Source organism: Protopterus annectens, chromosome 8.part0, assembly GCF_019279795.1.
Source record: "Protopterus annectens isolate FY-2018-M chromosome 8.part0, PAN1.0, whole genome shotgun sequence".
NCBI lineage: Eukaryota > Metazoa > Chordata > Ceratodontiformes > Protopteridae > Protopterus > Protopterus annectens.
The window spans coordinates 861,297,963-861,316,425 of NC_056741.1; the positions used below are offsets into that span (position 1 = coordinate 861,297,963).

General features: G+C 37.2%; 1 protein-coding gene across 1 annotated transcript in view; it reads right to left on the minus strand.

Moving 5' to 3' along the window:
• The window catches only part of LOC122808355 (SLIT-ROBO Rho GTPase-activating protein 3-like), an 881,720-nt gene that overhangs the window by 278,979 nt on the left and 584,278 nt on the right, over positions 1-18,463 (minus strand). The window contains exon 11 of the mRNA XM_044079321.1: positions 13,723-13,750. Within this exon, the coding sequence (XP_043935256.1) occupies positions 13,723-13,750 (28 nt within the window). The remainder of the gene's footprint in view (positions 1-13,722; positions 13,751-18,463) is intronic.

An 18,463-nucleotide genomic window follows, 5' to 3' on the forward strand; every position in this document is an offset into this window, starting at 1 on the left:
TCATGCAAAATGCCAAATTCACACACGAAAAAGAGGGGCATGCTTAAATAATATGCATTTGAGATGCATCATGTAGATCAATGTGTGTGTGTGTGTGTGTGTGTGTGTGTGTGTGTGTGTGTGTGTGTGTGTGTGTGTGTGTGTGTCACTTTAAGAAACCTCCTAGGGGGTTGCACAAGTGTATAGGTTCTGAGCACGTGTGAGCCTGACTGCCATTTTGAAGTTAGCTGTTGAGATGTAAGCATGTATGTTTAGCCTGTCAGTCTATCAGTTTGTTTATATTTTACAATGCTTCTATCCATCCTGATGTGTTCTTGTACAATAAAGCATTTAAATGAACTACTCGCCTGCTTTTCATTGATACAAGGGAGAACGAGTAACATGCTGTCAGAAGTGGGATCATTTCAAACAATTTTGTAAATCAAAAGGCACACATTTTTTCATTAAAAGGGAACATTTCAAGAAAATAGTTGATCGATTAGAAAGCTGTGACCCTGCATCACATATTTTTATGTTGATGGTGTGTCACTGCTTAGTGAAACATTCAATGTAGTAGATTTATGGGCCAAGAAGAAATTATTTTGTACTGTTCAGATAAACAGCAAACCCACAGAACTCAAAGCTGACACTGGTTCAAAGTGCAATGTTATGTCTGCAAGAGCACTTGTTAGAGTGTGTGTTGGTGAGAAGCTTGATTTAGCAAAGTGTGCTAAGCTTATTCCTTATGATGATGAAGAGATTCAAACTGAAGATTCAGTAGTGCTTATATGTAACTCTGCTGGGAGGAACTATGACTTATTATTTTATGTGGTCAAAAGGCACATACAGTTGTGTACTCCATGATGTTAGACCCAAATGTCAGCCTAGTTGTCAGGCCAGCCAGAAAAGTTCCGGTAGCCATGCAGAACATAGTTAAAGATGAGCTAGATAAAATGGTGCAACAAGGTGTGATTTATCCAGTTAGTGAACCGACTGAATGGGTATCTTCCATGGTGGTAGCTCATAAGAAAAGCTCAGATGACATTAGAATATGTATTAATCCACGATATTTAAACAAAGCTTTAAAAAGACCTCATCGCCCAATATGTACAGTCGAAGAAGTTGCAGCTCTTATGCCAAATGCCACTATTTTTTCTGTGTTGGATGCAAAGAGTTCATCTTGGCAAATTTTGTTTGACCGAATATCCTCATTGTTCATTACTTTCAGTACTCTGTTTGGCAGGTACAGATTTTTGAAAATGCCATTTGGAATAAATTCTGCCAGTGTAGTCTTTCAGCATGCAATGGAGCAATTTTTTTCTGGGTATCCCTGTGCTATTATAGTAGACAACATACTAGTAGGAGATTGTGGTGTAGCTGAGCATGACAGAAACCTCAAAATTGTTCTGGAAAGAGCTCATAAAGTGAATCTTAAGCTGAATCCCCAGAAATGCATATTCACACTATGAGAAGTCACTTATGTTGGTCATTTATTCACCAGTTCAGGCCTATGACCAGACCCTTCTAAGAAGCCATTCTTGAGATGTCAGCTCCAGACAATGTTCAAGCCCTGCAAGATTTTCTTGGCATGGTTAACTACCTAGGCAAGTTCATTCCAGACTTGAGTCAAATATCAGCACCACTCAGAGAGCTAACACATAAAGATGTATCTTGGTCATGGTTGGAACAGTACCAGAGCTCATTTGATATCCTGAAACAGAGAATTTCAAGTCCACCAATTCTCAGATACTATGATGTCCACAAGCCAGTTACTCTTTCATGTGATGCTTCAAAATTTGGTCTTGGTGCAATTATTCTTCAAGAAGGTCAACCTATTTCCTATGCGTCAGGAGCTCTAACCCAAGCTGAAATGCAGTATGCTCAGATAGAGAAAGAACTTTTGGCAATTGTGTTTGCATGTTCAAAGTTTCATGATTATATTTATGATAAACCTATCCAGATCAAAACAGAACACCAACTACTAGTCACTATTTTGAGAAAGCGAAAGCCTATGCATACAGCTCCAGCCAGATTGCAAGACAATGATGTTGAAATTGCAGAAGTATAATTTCAATCTTGTCTACATCAAGGGCAAACTTCTTTTATCTTGCTGGTACATTGTCCAGATCACCCAAAATTAGCACTGAACAGCATGAGAATGAGCATTTTGATTTTGAAGTCATGGAGGTGAGGAATTTTTCTTCCACACGTCTTGATGCGCTAAAGAGCCATACAGCCACAGATCCAGTTTTACAAAAGCTCATCTAGTTCCTCAGCCATGGATGGCTAACAAGGCAATCTAGTTTACCTCAAGATGTGAAACTTTATTTTCCATACAGAGATGAGATTTTGTCTAACAATGGTATCTTCATGAAAGTCATTGTTCCAAAGTCCTTGCAACAAGAGTACATTACTATTTTGTATCAAGGTCACCCAGAAGCAGACTCTACCAAAAGAAGGGCGAGAGGACTAGCATTTTGGTCTTCTATGTCACAAGATATTGAGAGAGCACTTTTATCTTGTTCAGTATGTAACAGTAGTAAGTTGCATCAACAGAAAGAACCACTTCAGCTGAACCAGATTCCTGAACTACCTTGGTCAACAGTAGCCAATGACATTTTCGAGTGGAATGGTCAACATTACTTGGTGTTAGTAGACTCTTATTCAAATTGGTTCGAGATTGACCTACTTCCTAATCTAGCATTCACTACAGTCATTACTAAGATGAAGTGTCATTTTGCAGTTCATGGAAGCCCGCACAAAGTTATTTCTGACAATGGCAGACAGTTTACGAGCCAACAGTTCAAAAGATTTGCAGAAGAGTGGGACTTTACTCATGTCACAAGTAGCCCAGAGTATCCTCAGTCAAACGGTTTGGCAGAACCATCAGTTCAAAGTGCAAAACAATTACTAAAGAAGTTCAAGTGAGACAATAGTGATGTTTTCCTGAATCTCTTGAATCTCAGAAATATTCCTCATGATAAACATCTCGGTTCACCTGCACAGACTTCTGTCAAGACAAACCAGAACTACATTACTCATTAGTAATAAACGGTTGGTTCCATGTGTCAAGAACAACAGATCAGTCAAAGCCAATCTGTAGAAGAAGTTCTTAATCCAGAAGTCCTACTACAATAAGACCAGCAAACTGCTCAATCCATTAGGAAAAGGAGAAGTAATAAGGATGCAAACGTCCAATGGTTACAATTGGATTGGAGTCATGAAGAGTATTTGCGAGACCTGAAATTGTATGTTGTGGAATCACAAGGAGCAGAATTTAGGTGGAATTGGAAACATTTATTGCCGGTGTCCGAGCCTATACTGCAGCACATAGCTTGTGAGAAAGACTCTTTATCTCAGAATAAGTTATCCAGTGTTCCAGTTCCAGGAGATGTTCCAGTTCCAGAGACAAATCCTGAAGTTCCTGCTACAAGTTGTTTACTGGACACTGTTCCTGTTAATGACTCTAGTTCCAAGTATTATGTTACTAGATCAGGTCGGATCTTCAAGCCATGTTTCAGATATTCAGCAACCTGGATATAAGCATTGTGTTATTCCTAATATGTTTATCATTGTATGTTGAATTTGAATGTCATTTATTCAAGGACAATCTTTTTTAAGAGAGAGGATGTAGATCAATGTGTGTGCCGGGCTTGCACAAGTGTATAAGTTCTAAGCACGTGTGAGCCTAACTCCCATTTTGAAGTTAGCTGTTGAGATGTAAGCACCTATGTCTGTTTAGAGTCTATCAGTTTGTTTATATTATACAATGCTTCTATCCATCCTGATGTGTTTTTGTACAATAAAGCATTTAAATGAACTACCCCACCTGCTTGTCATTGATACAAGGGAAAACGATTGACATATCATGTGCAGACTCTGGTAAGGAATTCATTCCTTGTACTCTATAATTATGGACTTACAGTGTTAACTTCTACTAACAGCTCTTAAATGCAGTGTCCTTATTACCTTTATTTGTGAGCATGGATGCCTCCATGAGAAGTCATCAGGTATACCTGCACTGGGGACCTTCTCAGAGTACCCCTATCTCCACTGCACTGGGGACCTTCTCAGAGTATTCCCTATCTCCACTGCACTGGGGACATTCTCATAGTATTCCCTATCTCCACTGAACTGCAGACCTTCTCAGAGTATTCCTTTTCTCCTCTGCACTGGGAATCTTCTCAGAGTATTCCCTATCTCCACTGCACTGGGGACCTGCTCAGAATACTCCCTAGCTGCACTGCACCACGGACCTGCTCAGAGTACTCTCTAGCTCCACTGCACTGAGGACCTGTTCAGAGTATTCCCTAACTCCACTGCACTACAGACCTTCTCAGAGTACTCCCTAGCGCCACTGCACTAGGGACCTGCTCAGAGTACTCCTTAGCTCCACTGCACCGCAGCTAGCTCCATTCCCTACAAAGACAACCAGCACTTAGTCTTTGTTAACAAGAGATACTTCCTCAGGATTGTTGAAAATATCAGCAGATTCACTTGACACATACAAGGTTCAGTGGCTGAAAACAACAAAAATATAAATCTTAGTTCGGACTCCAAATAGGAATGTGCAAAGGGAATGTGATGAGTAACCTGGTAGACAACAGAACAGATACAAACAAAATCAAAGAAAAATAACAGTGGAGTCAATAATTAGAAAGTAAATAAGGACTTCTTCACCAATCAAATCCAATTATGTACCAAATTCTCAAAATACATTTTTAATAATTTTATGGCAGTGGCTTATTAGCCTAATCTATAGCACTCTGTAAATTATACTAGGTTACAATATCAATACCAGGACTGCTCAACAACTGTGTTGGAGATGAAATGAGTGGGGCTACTTGCATTTAATAAAACCACAGCATTCTGTTCTGCACTGCTGTGCTGCCTGCGCAAATATTGTCCATTAATACTGCAGAATTACATTTTTGGACATATGTACTGGTGTGCATACAGAAATAGGCCTTATTTTCACACTACTGTTTGTACTCATGGTACCTTTGTATATAAAAAACATTTGAATACTATAGGTGTGACATCAGCTGAGAACAACAAAAACAAATAATGTAGACATTTCTATCTTCTGCATACAGTCACTCTGGTTATTTAACAGGTTTGTTTTCTATCTTATTTTTTTTTCACTTGATTATTTATGAATATGTGAATGTACAAAACATTTTATACATACATTAAAACTCTTACGGGTTACAACAGTTAAAAATAAAGGACCTCCCTTCCTGAACCCTTAATTTACAGTCTGTACAAGATGAGCCCAGAGCACTATTTTGTGGTCCTTGTGTCTTCTTTGTTAAAGTCTGATGTCTGTCAAATTCAAATCTTGCATTTCAGCTTTAAAATGCAAGTGTGATGAATTTTGCTCACTTTAAAGTGTGCTATGGCTACTAGCACAAACTTTACAATTGATTTACATAGTACTGCAAAGGATTTGTGTGTAAATCATTTAACATTTCTCACTATACATGCATACCTTTGCATTTTGTAGCAATCTGGATCTGCATAGGTCTTCATACTTGAATTCTTATTCCTTGCTTCCATGCACAAAACTTTTTATGCTCCATATAAAATATTTATGTGCTCAATATACAATATATCTGTATCATCTGTAATTAACACTATCTCATGAACTGATGTAAACTGTCAAATCCTGTGCTCATTATTATATAGCTATGTGTACATTTCAGTCACATTAGTTTGGATATATGTTCTATTTTTTGTTGTTTTTGTTTATATTAATATATAATTTTCATATTTTATATATTTATTAATGTTAACCTTCTCTAAATGGACCTCATTTCCTGAACCCTTAATGTATAAAATGTGGAGCCTATTGCACAACATGTGTAAGCTTTGCATATGTGAACACTGTATAAATGTGGAGCCTATTGCAGATGTGTAATCTTTGTATAATATGTGAACACTGTGTGGAGCCTATTGCACAACACCTGTAATCTTTGTATAATATGTGAACACTGTATAAATGTGAAGCCTATTGCACGTGTATACTTTGTATAATATGTGAACACTTTATAAATATGGAGCCTATTGTCCATGTGTAAGTGTTGTATAATATATGAACACTGTATAAATGTGGAGCCTATTGCACGTGTGTAAGCTTTGTACAATATGTGAACACTTTATAAATGTGGGGCATATTGCACAATATGTGTAATCTTTGTATAATATGAGAACACTGTATAAATGTGAAGCCTATTGCACAACATGTGTAAGCTTTGTATAAAATGTGAACACTGTATAAATGTGGAGCCTATTGCACAACATGTGTAAGCTTTACAATGTGAACACTGTATAAATGTGGAGCCTATTGCACAACATGTGTAATCTTTGTATAATATATGAACACTGTATAAATGTGGAGCCTATTGCACAACATATGTAAGCTTTGTATAATATGTGAACACTGTATAAATGTGAAGCCTTTTGCACAAAATGTGTAAGCTTTGTATAATATGTGAACACTGTATAAATGTGGAGCCTATTTCACATGTGTAAGCTTTGTACAATATGTGAAAACTGTATAAATGTGGAGCCTATTGCACAACATGTGTAAGCTTTGTATAATATGCAAACACTGTATAAATGTTGAGCCTATTGCACAACATGTGTAATATTTGTATAATATGTGAACACTGTATAAATGTGGAGCCTATTGCACAACATGTGTAATCTTTGTATAATATGTGAACACTATATAAATGTGGAGCCTGTTGCACATGTGTAACCTTTATATAATATGTGAACACTGTATAAATGTGCAGCCTATTGCACATGTGTAAGCTTTGTATAATATGTGAACACTGCATAAATGTGGAGCCTATTGCACATGTGCAATCTTTGTATAATATGTGAACACTGTATAAATGTGGAGCCTATTGCACATGTAAGCTTTGTATGATATGTGAACACTGTATAAATGTAGAGCCTATTGCACATGTGTAAGCTTTGCATATGTGAACACTGTATAAATGTGAAGCCTACTGCACAATATGTGTAAGCTTTGTATAATATGTGAACACTGTATAAATGTGAAGCCTATTGCACATGTGCAATCTTTGTATAATATGTGAACACTGTATAAATGTGGAGCCTACTGCAGATGTGTAATCGTTGTATAATATGTGAACACTGTATAAATGTGGAGCCTACTGCATGTGTAATCTTTGTATTATATGTGAACACTGTATAAATGTGGAGCCTATTGCGCGTGTAATCTTTGTATAATATGTGAACACTATATAAATGTGGAGCCTATTGCACATGTGTAATCTTTGTATGATATGTGAAGCCTGTATAAATGTGGAGCCTATTGCACAACGTGTAATCTTTGTATAATATGTGAACACTGTATAAATGTGGAGCCTATAGCACATGTGTAAGCTTTGTATGATATGTGAACACCGTATAAATGTGGAGCCTATTGCACAACATGAGTAAGCTTTGTATAATATGTGAACACTGTATAAATGTGGAGCCTATTGCACAATATGTGCAAGCTTTGTATAATATGTGCACACTATATAAATGTGGAGCCTATTGCACATGTGTAAGCTTTGTATAATATGTGAATACTGTATAAATGTGGAGCCTATAGCACGTGTAATCGTTGTATAATATGTGAACACTGTATAAATGTGGAGCCTATTGCACATGTGTAAGCTTTGTATAATATGTGAACACTGTATAAATGCGGAGCCTATTGCACAACATGTGTAATCTTTGTATAATATGTGAACACTGTATAAATGTAGAGCCTATTGCACAGATGTAATCTTTGTATAATATGTGAACACTGTATTAATGTGGAGCCTACTTTTCAATATGTGTAAGCTTTGTATAATATGTGAACACTGTATAAATATGGAGCCTATTGCACATATGTAACTTTTGTATAATATGTGAACACTGTATAAATGTGGAGCCTATTGCACAACATGTAATCTTTATATATGTGAACACTGTATAATTGTGGAGCCTATTGCGCAATATGTGTAAGCTTTGTATAATATGTGAACACTGTATAAATGTGGAGCCTATTGCACATGTGTAACCTTTGTATAATATGTGAACACTGTATAAATGTAAATATATGGAGCTTTTCTCACCCGGTCTCCACTGAAAACGGGTTCTATAACCCAAATGGACAATCCTGGTAATCAAATGTCAAATAAATAAAAAAAAAATAAAAAATAAAGAATGTGGAGCTTTTCTCCCTGGGCTTCTGATGAAAAGGACAGCTTCTCCAGTCGGACTTACCTGGTAAACAAATGCAAAATAAAAATAAATAAATAAAATAAAATTCCTAGTTATTGCTCACAGCTTAAAGGCCTTTCCAGATTTCATTACAAAAGGGTGTGGATAGTTTTCCTGTGCAACACTAGCCTCATATCAGTGTCTAATAGAGGAAAGTTCAGTGGATCACAAAGCAGTACTTTTGCCTTCCTTCCTTCTTTAAGCAAAAAAAACACTACTTTTGCAGCACATCATAAGTAAACTTAAGGCTTGCATTTTGAGACAAACTGTGTTGTGAGTTTTCACATTGTCTTGCAAGCTCATGTCTAATGGTGCCGCTTCAAAAGGGAAAATAGAAAGTTATAATGCTATTTTCATTTTATGCCCCAACACCATATCTTGTTAGGTTTCATGCCTCTCCTTGGTCAGAGAATTAGTCCTCTCTAGGAAGTGTCAATGCCTGTTCATGTTTCTTTTCACTAAGGAAATGGTATTGATTACAGGTAGACATACATGATTAATTAATGCTGCCTTAGAACTATTAGTGCACATGATCATGGCTTGCCAGACTCATCTATGGATGACGAGATCATGGCTTCACTACTTCCTTAATTCATTTAATTATTCCTGAGCCATTCATGGGCTGGTTTCTTGAAATTTGTTCAACCATTACCTTGGCCTTGTGGCACAGACAAACACACCTTAGAGTACAGTGCAGTGTAGTTTTTTATATTTCACAACTGAGTAGTACCCCTACGGTAGGTTTTACAGACTAGCATGCATATGATGAAAACAGACTTATAACCACTTGTAACAAGATGTTCTGTAACAATATAATAACAGCTATAAATGAAAAATTGTGCTGTGATGTAATTTATACAGATTTAGCTTCAGCATATGATAGGGTCATACACAAAACACTGATCAATAAATTAGAACAAGTATGTATTGATGCAGTCTCGATATGATGGACAGCTACATGACATGCAAATAGGACATAGGATCATAAGAGGTTACTAGGCTAACAGCCCTAGAGCCTTTTTAAGCCTAGCCATTCATGCCCCAATTTTACCATTTATCAAGCCCCCATGAACTATAGTGACTTTGGTATATGCCTGTGCCTTAGGGCATCTACAAGCTGCCCTGCCCATAAATGTCACAGCAATAAACCAGGAATGAATTTGCAATTTTCCATCCTTCAGTTCAAATTGGATTTGAATAGGTTTAGGGAACAAATTTGCTTCGCATGAATGTGAACTTCCAGAGAAGGTATAATCTCTGAGACATATACTGTTCCTCCAACATGTCTTGTTTATGCCACAGATGAGGTTTAGATCCTTAGATCGAGTAATTCTAGTTCTGTTTATTTTGCAAATGTGTTGCATATCCATCAGGGCTTGATCAGAGAATGTGTTGTAGGTTAGGTATAGATCACCTCCCAGTAGCCTGTAGGAGACTGAGTACAGTGACAGGGCTTTGAGGCAGTCCACATAGGACATCTTTTTTACACCCTGTATTGTTTTAGTGAAGAACCTCTGTGGCTGCTCCAGCTGTTGCAAATGCCTGGTCAGGTACATGCTGAAGGGTGCACTGTACTTAATTATTGGTCTAATTAGGGCTGAGTATAGTGGGACTATGATCTCCTTAGACCTGGATGCCTTGCCCCCACTTATAAGTTGAGACAGGTAAAAGGATTTTCTTACTACCATGGACACATGGTGATCAAAGTTGACGTTACTGTCAACTTTGGTTCCCAAGTCTCTTACTACTGGATCTAATCTTAGGGGAGTATTATGGGTGGTCATCTTCTCAAAGGATATACAGTTTTTTGCACTGAGTTTTAGGCCATGGCTCTAGTACTAGTTATTTGTCTGTGTCAAGACAATACTGGAATATATCTATATCTTTTGGGCAAGTATCATAGGTTCATTGGTAGGTACTAGGCTATAGGCCCTAGGGCCTATATAAGCCCAACCAAAAAGGTACCCTGGCTTTCGCCACCCAAGAAAATTATTTTCCTGTGCCCCTGTCGAGCACAGCCACAGAACTGATCCCCGGGGTAAATTTCCTATCTCCCATCCAATCATCAAGATTTTTCTTGAAGAGTGCTAATGGGGAGTTTTGTTTGATATAGATAGGTAGTTTGTTCCAGAGTATGGGAAGTCTCTGAGACAGGAATCTATCCCTCCAGCATGTTCTGTTTATTGTGGTGACAAGGTTTAGGTCCCTAGAGTGTGTAGCTCAGAGGGATTGGGATTTCTTTAAGTGAAGCATGTCCAACAGCTCTGGATTTGACACAGCTTTGCATGTTAGGCAGAGATCGTCTCTGAGTAGGTGATATGCGATGGAGTAGAGCTGGAGTTTTTTGAGACGGTCTGCGTAGCACATCTGTTTGAGGCTGGTAATCCTCTTTGTGAGGTATTTCTACGGCCTTTCTAGTTGTTGTAGATGTCTTGTGAGGTACATACCAAAAGGGGCATTGTACTCTCTAATGGGTCTAATGAGTGACGAGTAGAGAGGAACAATGACCTCTTTTTTCCTGGATGAGAAACCTTTTGTGATGAGGTGTGCCATGTAGAAGGATTTCCTGACTACTGTGGTGATGTGATTATCAAAGGAGAGGCTACTGTCCACCTGTGTCCCAAGGTCTCTTATCACACTTTCGGTGTTAAGTAGACTACCGCCTATGTGGTAGTTCATGGGTACAGAGTTTTTACCAAAAGGGATGACTGCACTTTTTGGCATTGAGCTTGAGGTCATGACTTTGACACCAGGCATCTGTCTTATTGAGGCTCTTTTGTAGGATGTTCACATCGTTAGCAGTTTCGATTATGGCTCCTGGTTTGCAGTCATCTGTGAACTTCATTAGCCAAAGACCTTCTGTGTTAGCCTGTACTTCTGAGAAGTAGATCCCAAACAGGAGAGGACCCAGGACTGAACCCTGTGGTACTCCACTTGTCACTGGTCTGAAATTGGATTTGTAGTCTGCTACTTTCACAGTGTGGGTTCTGTCAGTGAGCCAGCTGGCAACCCATCTTGTGACATAGGGACTTATGCCTAGTTTAGTGAGTTTATCTATAATTCCAGAGTGGGGGATGGTGTCAAAAGCCTTGGCGAGATCTAGATAGGCCGTGTGAACCACCTTACCCTCATCTACGGCTTTGGTTACCGCTTCAAAGAAGTCTATCAGGTTTAGGAGACATGATCTGCCTTTTACAAACCCAGACTGGGTGGGGTCCAGAGTTTGGAGATTACCAATGTCAATGCTTATAAGTTCCATGATGATACATTCCATAGCCTTGCAGACCAGGCTCATCAGGCTAATGGGGTGGTAGTTCCCGGGGTCTATAGTGGGTCCCCCTTTGTGGAGTGGAATAACCATCACTGTGCACCATTCAGTGGGAACAAAGTCTGTCACAACTTGACAGGTGAAATTCTAGGTTACAATCAGGGTGTCCCACAGGGCTCTGCCCTAGACCCATACTTATTTAGACTGTATCTCTCAGCTATAGCTTCTTCATCTGAGGTGTTCTACAGTCTTTATGCAGCTGACTGAAGAATGGGTAAACTGAATAAATGTGTTACAAATAGGAATGTCTGCAAAAGAACTTGACTAAATTGAACATATAGGCACAGGAGAATAATATGCTGATAAATACCTAAAAAACTAAGCATATGAGATTTGGAAGACAGAGATAGAAAGGTGAATATTTAACACAGCACACGTTGATTGAAACTGTAGAATCATTTAGGGACCTTGTTATACATTTAGATCCATCTCTGAGTTTTTCTAATCATATCACCCAATTGGCAAATGATAGTTATAGCATTATAAGTTGTATAAAAACAATTTATAATGTCTAGGAAATAAAAAATAATGAAATCATTGTTTGTTAGTTACACTAAAACTTGAGTATGGAATAACAATATGGAAACCTTATAACAAGCATGAGTAAACTGGAAAGACTATAGTGAAACTATATCAAGGGCACCCAAGTATGTGAAAATGTAAGTTATTCTGAAAGATTAAAATATCAGAACTTGTACAGTGTCTCATATGTATATTTAAGAAGATACTTTATTCAAATATATAGGGTATTTAGAGATAACTACCTCTAGGAATGGTTGCGGTTATCAAACATTAGTAGAGAATCATAAATCTATGCAGAAGATTCTATAGGAATGAGAAGTGTACTAACTGCTTCTTTGAGAGAATAGCTTATGTATGGCATAGACTACCCAATTACATTAAACCAAGCACTAGTTTAGATATTTTTTAAGAACAACCTGGATACTTACCGGGATAAGTGTTTTGGTATATTGGCTGGCTAGAAGGGATTACTGCCCATGCCTGCAATATTTGTATGTATGTATGAATGTATGTATGTATGTATGTATGTATGCAGAGCAGCCTTATGCACTGGAGTTAAACACAGCAGTACCTGTACCTGTGCATACATTTAATACAAGGTGCATTCTTAATGCATTCAGTACTGCTTACAGTCATGGTGGTTCTTTAAGACTAACATTTAAGGTAGGTCACTAAAAGCACATGGTGGGGCTCCACTTGATGCAGTCATAATCGATAAGGTTTAGGAATTTGTCCACTATTCATGGGAATGCATGCAGAGTTAACATAATATGAGTAGCATGCACTTGGCATCAGTTTCAGTTTTTTTTCCTTTGTCTTCTTCTTCTAAGTGTTATTTTTATGCAACTGTCCTATTTCCTTGCTGCTGCTATCACCTATCTATCTGGCAGTATCAGGAACAGAACTCTATATGTTCCATGCTGTAGGAATAAGAACATAGCATGGAATACCTTTCACACATCCACCTTGCCAGTCCTTCATGACCAAGTTGAGTTCCTGAGTGCAGGTAGCCACAGACCATGAAGGAATACTTACCCTCTGCCAATGAGCTTCCTTATTATCAGACTTAATGCTCTCAATAAGGTGCAATTGCATGCAAAGCTCATATCATATTTATGCAGATGGTAGTGTTAAAAGTTATTTACCCCCCCCCCCAAAATGAAACCATACGTCTTGAAGAGTGTTGTTTACAGTGAAAGTCAAAGGGGATAATGCAAGTTAAGTACTTGCACTCCTGAGGGTTGGGGTGTACAGGACAATTGGTAATTCAAAGACTATCAATAATACAAAATGAATACATGCAAAAGAGTTTACACATATTAATGTCAAATTAATGCTACCTGTTAAAGTTTTCAGAGCAATGGCAATCATGCTGTAAATAGAGAATGTGGCTTAGGATTAAATAACACAGGGTGAGGTAAACATTCATAATTTAAACTCAGAATTAATGTGACTCATTTTAGATTAGGCTAAATTTATGTTTCAGAACTGAGGAAGGCAGTATCCAAGCCTATAGTCTACCAAAGTATTGTGCTATCAGTGCTTCTTTCATGGATGATGTAATAAAAATTATTTTAGCAGCAGTGATGAGCTATGCATACCTCATACTGTCCTTGTCTTCATCCATGCCTGTATGGGGTAGAGGGAGACAAAAGAAAAAAAATTTAAATTACAGCACATTTATACATTTCTTTGAGAAACCACCTTATCCAAAGATCTTTTGTCTCTAGTACACTACACCCTTCTATTAGCAGGCATAGACTACTGCCAGTTTAAATCATTGCAAATATCCTACCATCCCACCCCATACCATTCTGTGAAATGTTTATAATGTCAGCAAAATTAATTCTCATTGTCCCACATCCAGCACCATTAAAAATCAGCATCACCAGTCTTTTATATGTCAACAGCAATGGAATACATGGAATAATTCTGATACTTGGGGGATATCTCATACTAAGTTAGATTATTAGTAAGCTATTGCATATTATGTACATTAAGGTTGTTGCACATTTCATTAGTTAAAGTAATTTAAATCCATTATGACTTTTAGTGTACGAAAGAGTAATGCAGTCTGTTACTCAGTAAACTGGGATTTAATTTTCATCTGCTTGCCTTCTGTTCACTGATAACTAAGTATATAATTCTCTGTTATGTATTGTTATAAGATACATTTCTTTTTTTATTCATCACTGTTAGTTGTATGCTGGTTTGGATAGAGTTCTTTAAAATGCGTAACCATTAACCAAAATAAACCTGTATATTTTAGCATGTAAAAAACAGGAAATCCAAAACAAACCACATTAAAGTTCTCCAAAATTAAACTGCAACATGGGATGCAAAAAAAAAAAAAACTTGCCCCAAACTTGTAAGCAGCACTTCATCACAATTAAAGCTTGACAGCAATTATAGCACTTTGAAATACTAACCAGTAAATCATATGACCAACATGTTTAAAGAAATATTTATCAAATCTTTCAGTACTATAAATAAATACACACTCATCCCATGATAAACAAAAAATAACAGCATTAAACTACTAAGATAAAATTTAAATGATCAAAAAAAGCTTTTAAAAAAAATGCCATACTAAGTTTAGCTGCACTCAATTTCAAAACACCATTTATAGAAAATAATCATTCAGACCAGGGGGCAGAATCAAGCCTAAACCACCATACTAATGCTATAAACTCTATTTTGGTGTCCCACTGACCACCCCCCTAGGGCTGTGAGAATTCTTTCAAGTACAGGAATCTTAATTTCATTAACATTTAAGCATTTTTGTTGTGTTTATATAATGTGTTGGTTTCATTTTTCTTTTAAATATCATAAGTTTTCAGAGATCCTAGGGAACTTCAAATAACCCTCCATGAAGAATTATTCATCCCCATGCACTCTGAGAGATTTCTGAACTTTATAAACACAAACTCAATGGACCAGCTCATCCACTCCCCAACCAGTGGCAATAATATCTTGGACTCTGTTCTCAACAATATGAGACTGCTGTGTCCCCTACTAGTTATAACTTCCTCCCCAGTCAAAAAAAGACAATAAATCAGTCACATTTAACATAAGACTGAAAGATGAAACATCCTCCAATAGCTTGGCATTCAGAAATTATGCTAAAGTTAATCTATTAAAACTGAATGATGACCTAGGTAAATTCAACATCCCCCTCAAACCTGATGACCCTACTGCATATGTGGAATCCTTTACAATCAAATTCTACACATGTGAAATTAGCTGCATAGATGCATCTGCCACCCTCTAAAGTAAATGCAATGCCTAGTTTAAGAGTAAACACCTGTGCAGAACCCATATATAAACAGGATCTTCAATAAAAGAAAAAAAACTCATTGCAGATAAAAATAAATGCTCTTGTTAAACTTAACAGGGAACTCTGGACTCTGATCAAACCAACCAAAGTTATGAGGTAAAAATAGCCACCCAAATAAAAGAACCACAAAGCCTTCTTTAACTGTGTTAGAAACCTCAGAAACAATGCTCATCAGCACTCTACAAGTTTTTAGCAACTGTGACATAAAGATAGTTCATCCCATGAAAAAGAATAATGGATTGTAAACTTCAAAAAATCCGTAGTTTAAATTTAAATTTAAATGAGCAGTGTTTTGAGATAGTCAATTACTGTGAGCCCACCTTTTCTAATGTGAAGTCAGACTACCATAGTTATCACCCCCATTTTCAAAGAGTGGTGTTGGTTAAGGACCAGTCTGTAAGATTATCTCATATGACCTCATCTAAAAGTACATTTGAATGAGTGGCTGGTAAGCCTGAGGCAATGTTTTTTGATAGAGATTATTCACCAGAACTTGAAAGCAATGCTAAAGGACAGGTGTTAGCCGAACGTGGTGCAAGATTCAAGCCCATTCTGCCTGGAGGGACTGCAAAAGGTGAGAGTAATATAAATGTGGGCAAGACTGTGCCACAGTCTGATGAAAGATTAGCTAATGCTTCCATATTACCCTTCTTGTACCATGGGGTGGCTGTCACAAACATTATTGCTAAAAAACAGAGAGCTGTTATAGCAAGACATCCCCAACATAGAAGTAAATTAGGAACTGATGTTCATTTTGTTTACAAAAGAAGCACACATCTCAATAATATGATGGAAAATGGTAAATCAGTACAAAGTGGTGTTGGTGTTGCTATAACAAAATGAAGTTGCTGTAACCAATGCCCATATATTCTTCAAGTAAATGCAATGCTAGGTAAAAACTGAGAGTAGTGTAAAATGTAATTGTAGTTCTAGAAGTGTGGTCTATATTGCTATATGCCAACAATATATGGCATACTATATTAGTAAAAGTGAGAATGAACTTAGGAAGAAACTTAAAAAGGCAAATGGTGATAACAATCCTCTATTCAAACATTCCATTATTTGTGACAGTTTCAATAAATTCGAATTTTGTGTTTTAAAAAGTGTTCAGCAATCAGTGAGGGGTTGGGGACTGGAAAACATTGCTAGAGGGATGTGAGCTTTTTTGGCAGATTAGATGTAATGCAATTTGTCCTCCTGAACAAAATGACTGCGTCTATTAATAGTTATTAAGACTTAAGGTTAGTAAAGTAGAGTTGTATGAGTAGATTTTACTGGTCTTTACATATGCAGTGTTTACAAATAGGGCTTCTGCTTTCTATGTTTATAATAAGCACATTTAATGTCACAGATAATATCTAGACTATTAAATTTATTCTTAGTGTTACATTGATTTGATTTTTATTCACCTTCCATTCAGCTTTTGTTTATCATTTCAAGTATTCATTTGAAGTAACTGTTTTATATATTTATAACCTGTATACAGGAAGTGAACTCTAGGACAAAATCAAGTGGTCTAAGCTTTACTTGTTTACCAGGAAGTACTCAGTGATAGTTTTTGTTCCTGATGAAGTCTCATAATAACTTTGTCAAAAGTGTGAAAAACTTACACTTTCTCCTGTAGTATTAATAACATGCTTTGTTTGTTTTTCTAGACTTTTTACACATTAATTGGTGTATTTTGTGTCATATTCTGTGATAGCATAATGAGGCTTATCAGAGGCTACAAAATGGTGTCATCATTTTTTCCCCTACCCTTACCTGCTGAACACCAGCCCTCCCTTGACTGACTCATTCCAGATGGTCAAGAACTGGTTATGGAGGTTGTCATCAAGAAATGTATTTATTTTTTTCTGTGTTTGTCCTTAAAGTCACCCCTACATACTTATGGTATAGGCATGTAATGGGCCTATGCTAAGCCATTATCACCCATGTCTGTGAGTAAAATAACTGTCAGGATACTCTGATTTCCTTGCAAATAACCATTTCCATTTATGGTCTGCAGTGTAGATCCCATCTATGCCTATATCTACCACTTCTCCAAGAAAGATGAACAAGCACTGCCTTCATCATTCATCTTCCTCGCCTCTCCAGCTCCTTTGATGCCTGGGCTACAAGTAGAGTACAGAATATTGGGGTTGCTTTAAGGACTTTATCTCTCAATACCAAGGAGCTGATGATAATATAGCCTTTGTTGAGCTAAATAATCCAGATAACACCTTGCCTCCCTTTACTGCATCAGAAGCAAACTTCCAAACTTCAAAACAGGCCCTTCTGTACCCATAAGAATGCTCACTTCTTTCAAAGTTGCAAGGTATTCATTTTATCTAATGGGGGTATTTCCAATAAAGGTCCAGGAGTGACACTGAGCTCTGTCGTTGTTTAATTCATTCCTGAGTGAGTGAGAAATAAGCAATTGCTTTTTGAGCTTATCTCAAATCATACAAAGCTGACAGCTATAAGTGATAATTTTGGGAGCCTGACCTTTCAAACAGACTCATATTATCTTCTGAGGGAACAAATAAACAATGTAATGGGACATTAAACTCAAAAAAGGAAGTTATCTATTTTTAGGTTTTATTTTCATTTGTTAACTTTGTAAGCAGAATGTTTCTTACAGTTTTAACTGCAATGACCTAGCCACAAGGGCAGGGGGTGAAAAAATATATATGGACAACACAAAATAACCAGTCAACATCACTTTGGAAGCTGGGAGGAAAACAGGGCAACCAAAGATGATGGTGCAAGATGCAAACTCCAGATTCCATCCATGCCTATATTTCAGTAAACAGAAATCAATACTTAAACCCTGAGACTGGCAGGCAGCAGTACTTTATGCTGTCCCAGCAAACCATCCCTTCACACATGGGACACCCAAACCTAAACTCCTCTATGTCACTGAGATGAAGATCCTAGCAGAAGTGGATTACTAATTACAATGGACCTGGGGTGTAATTCTTAACTGTCCCTGGTTTTCCTTCATATTTTCTCCCTGTCCCTTGTAA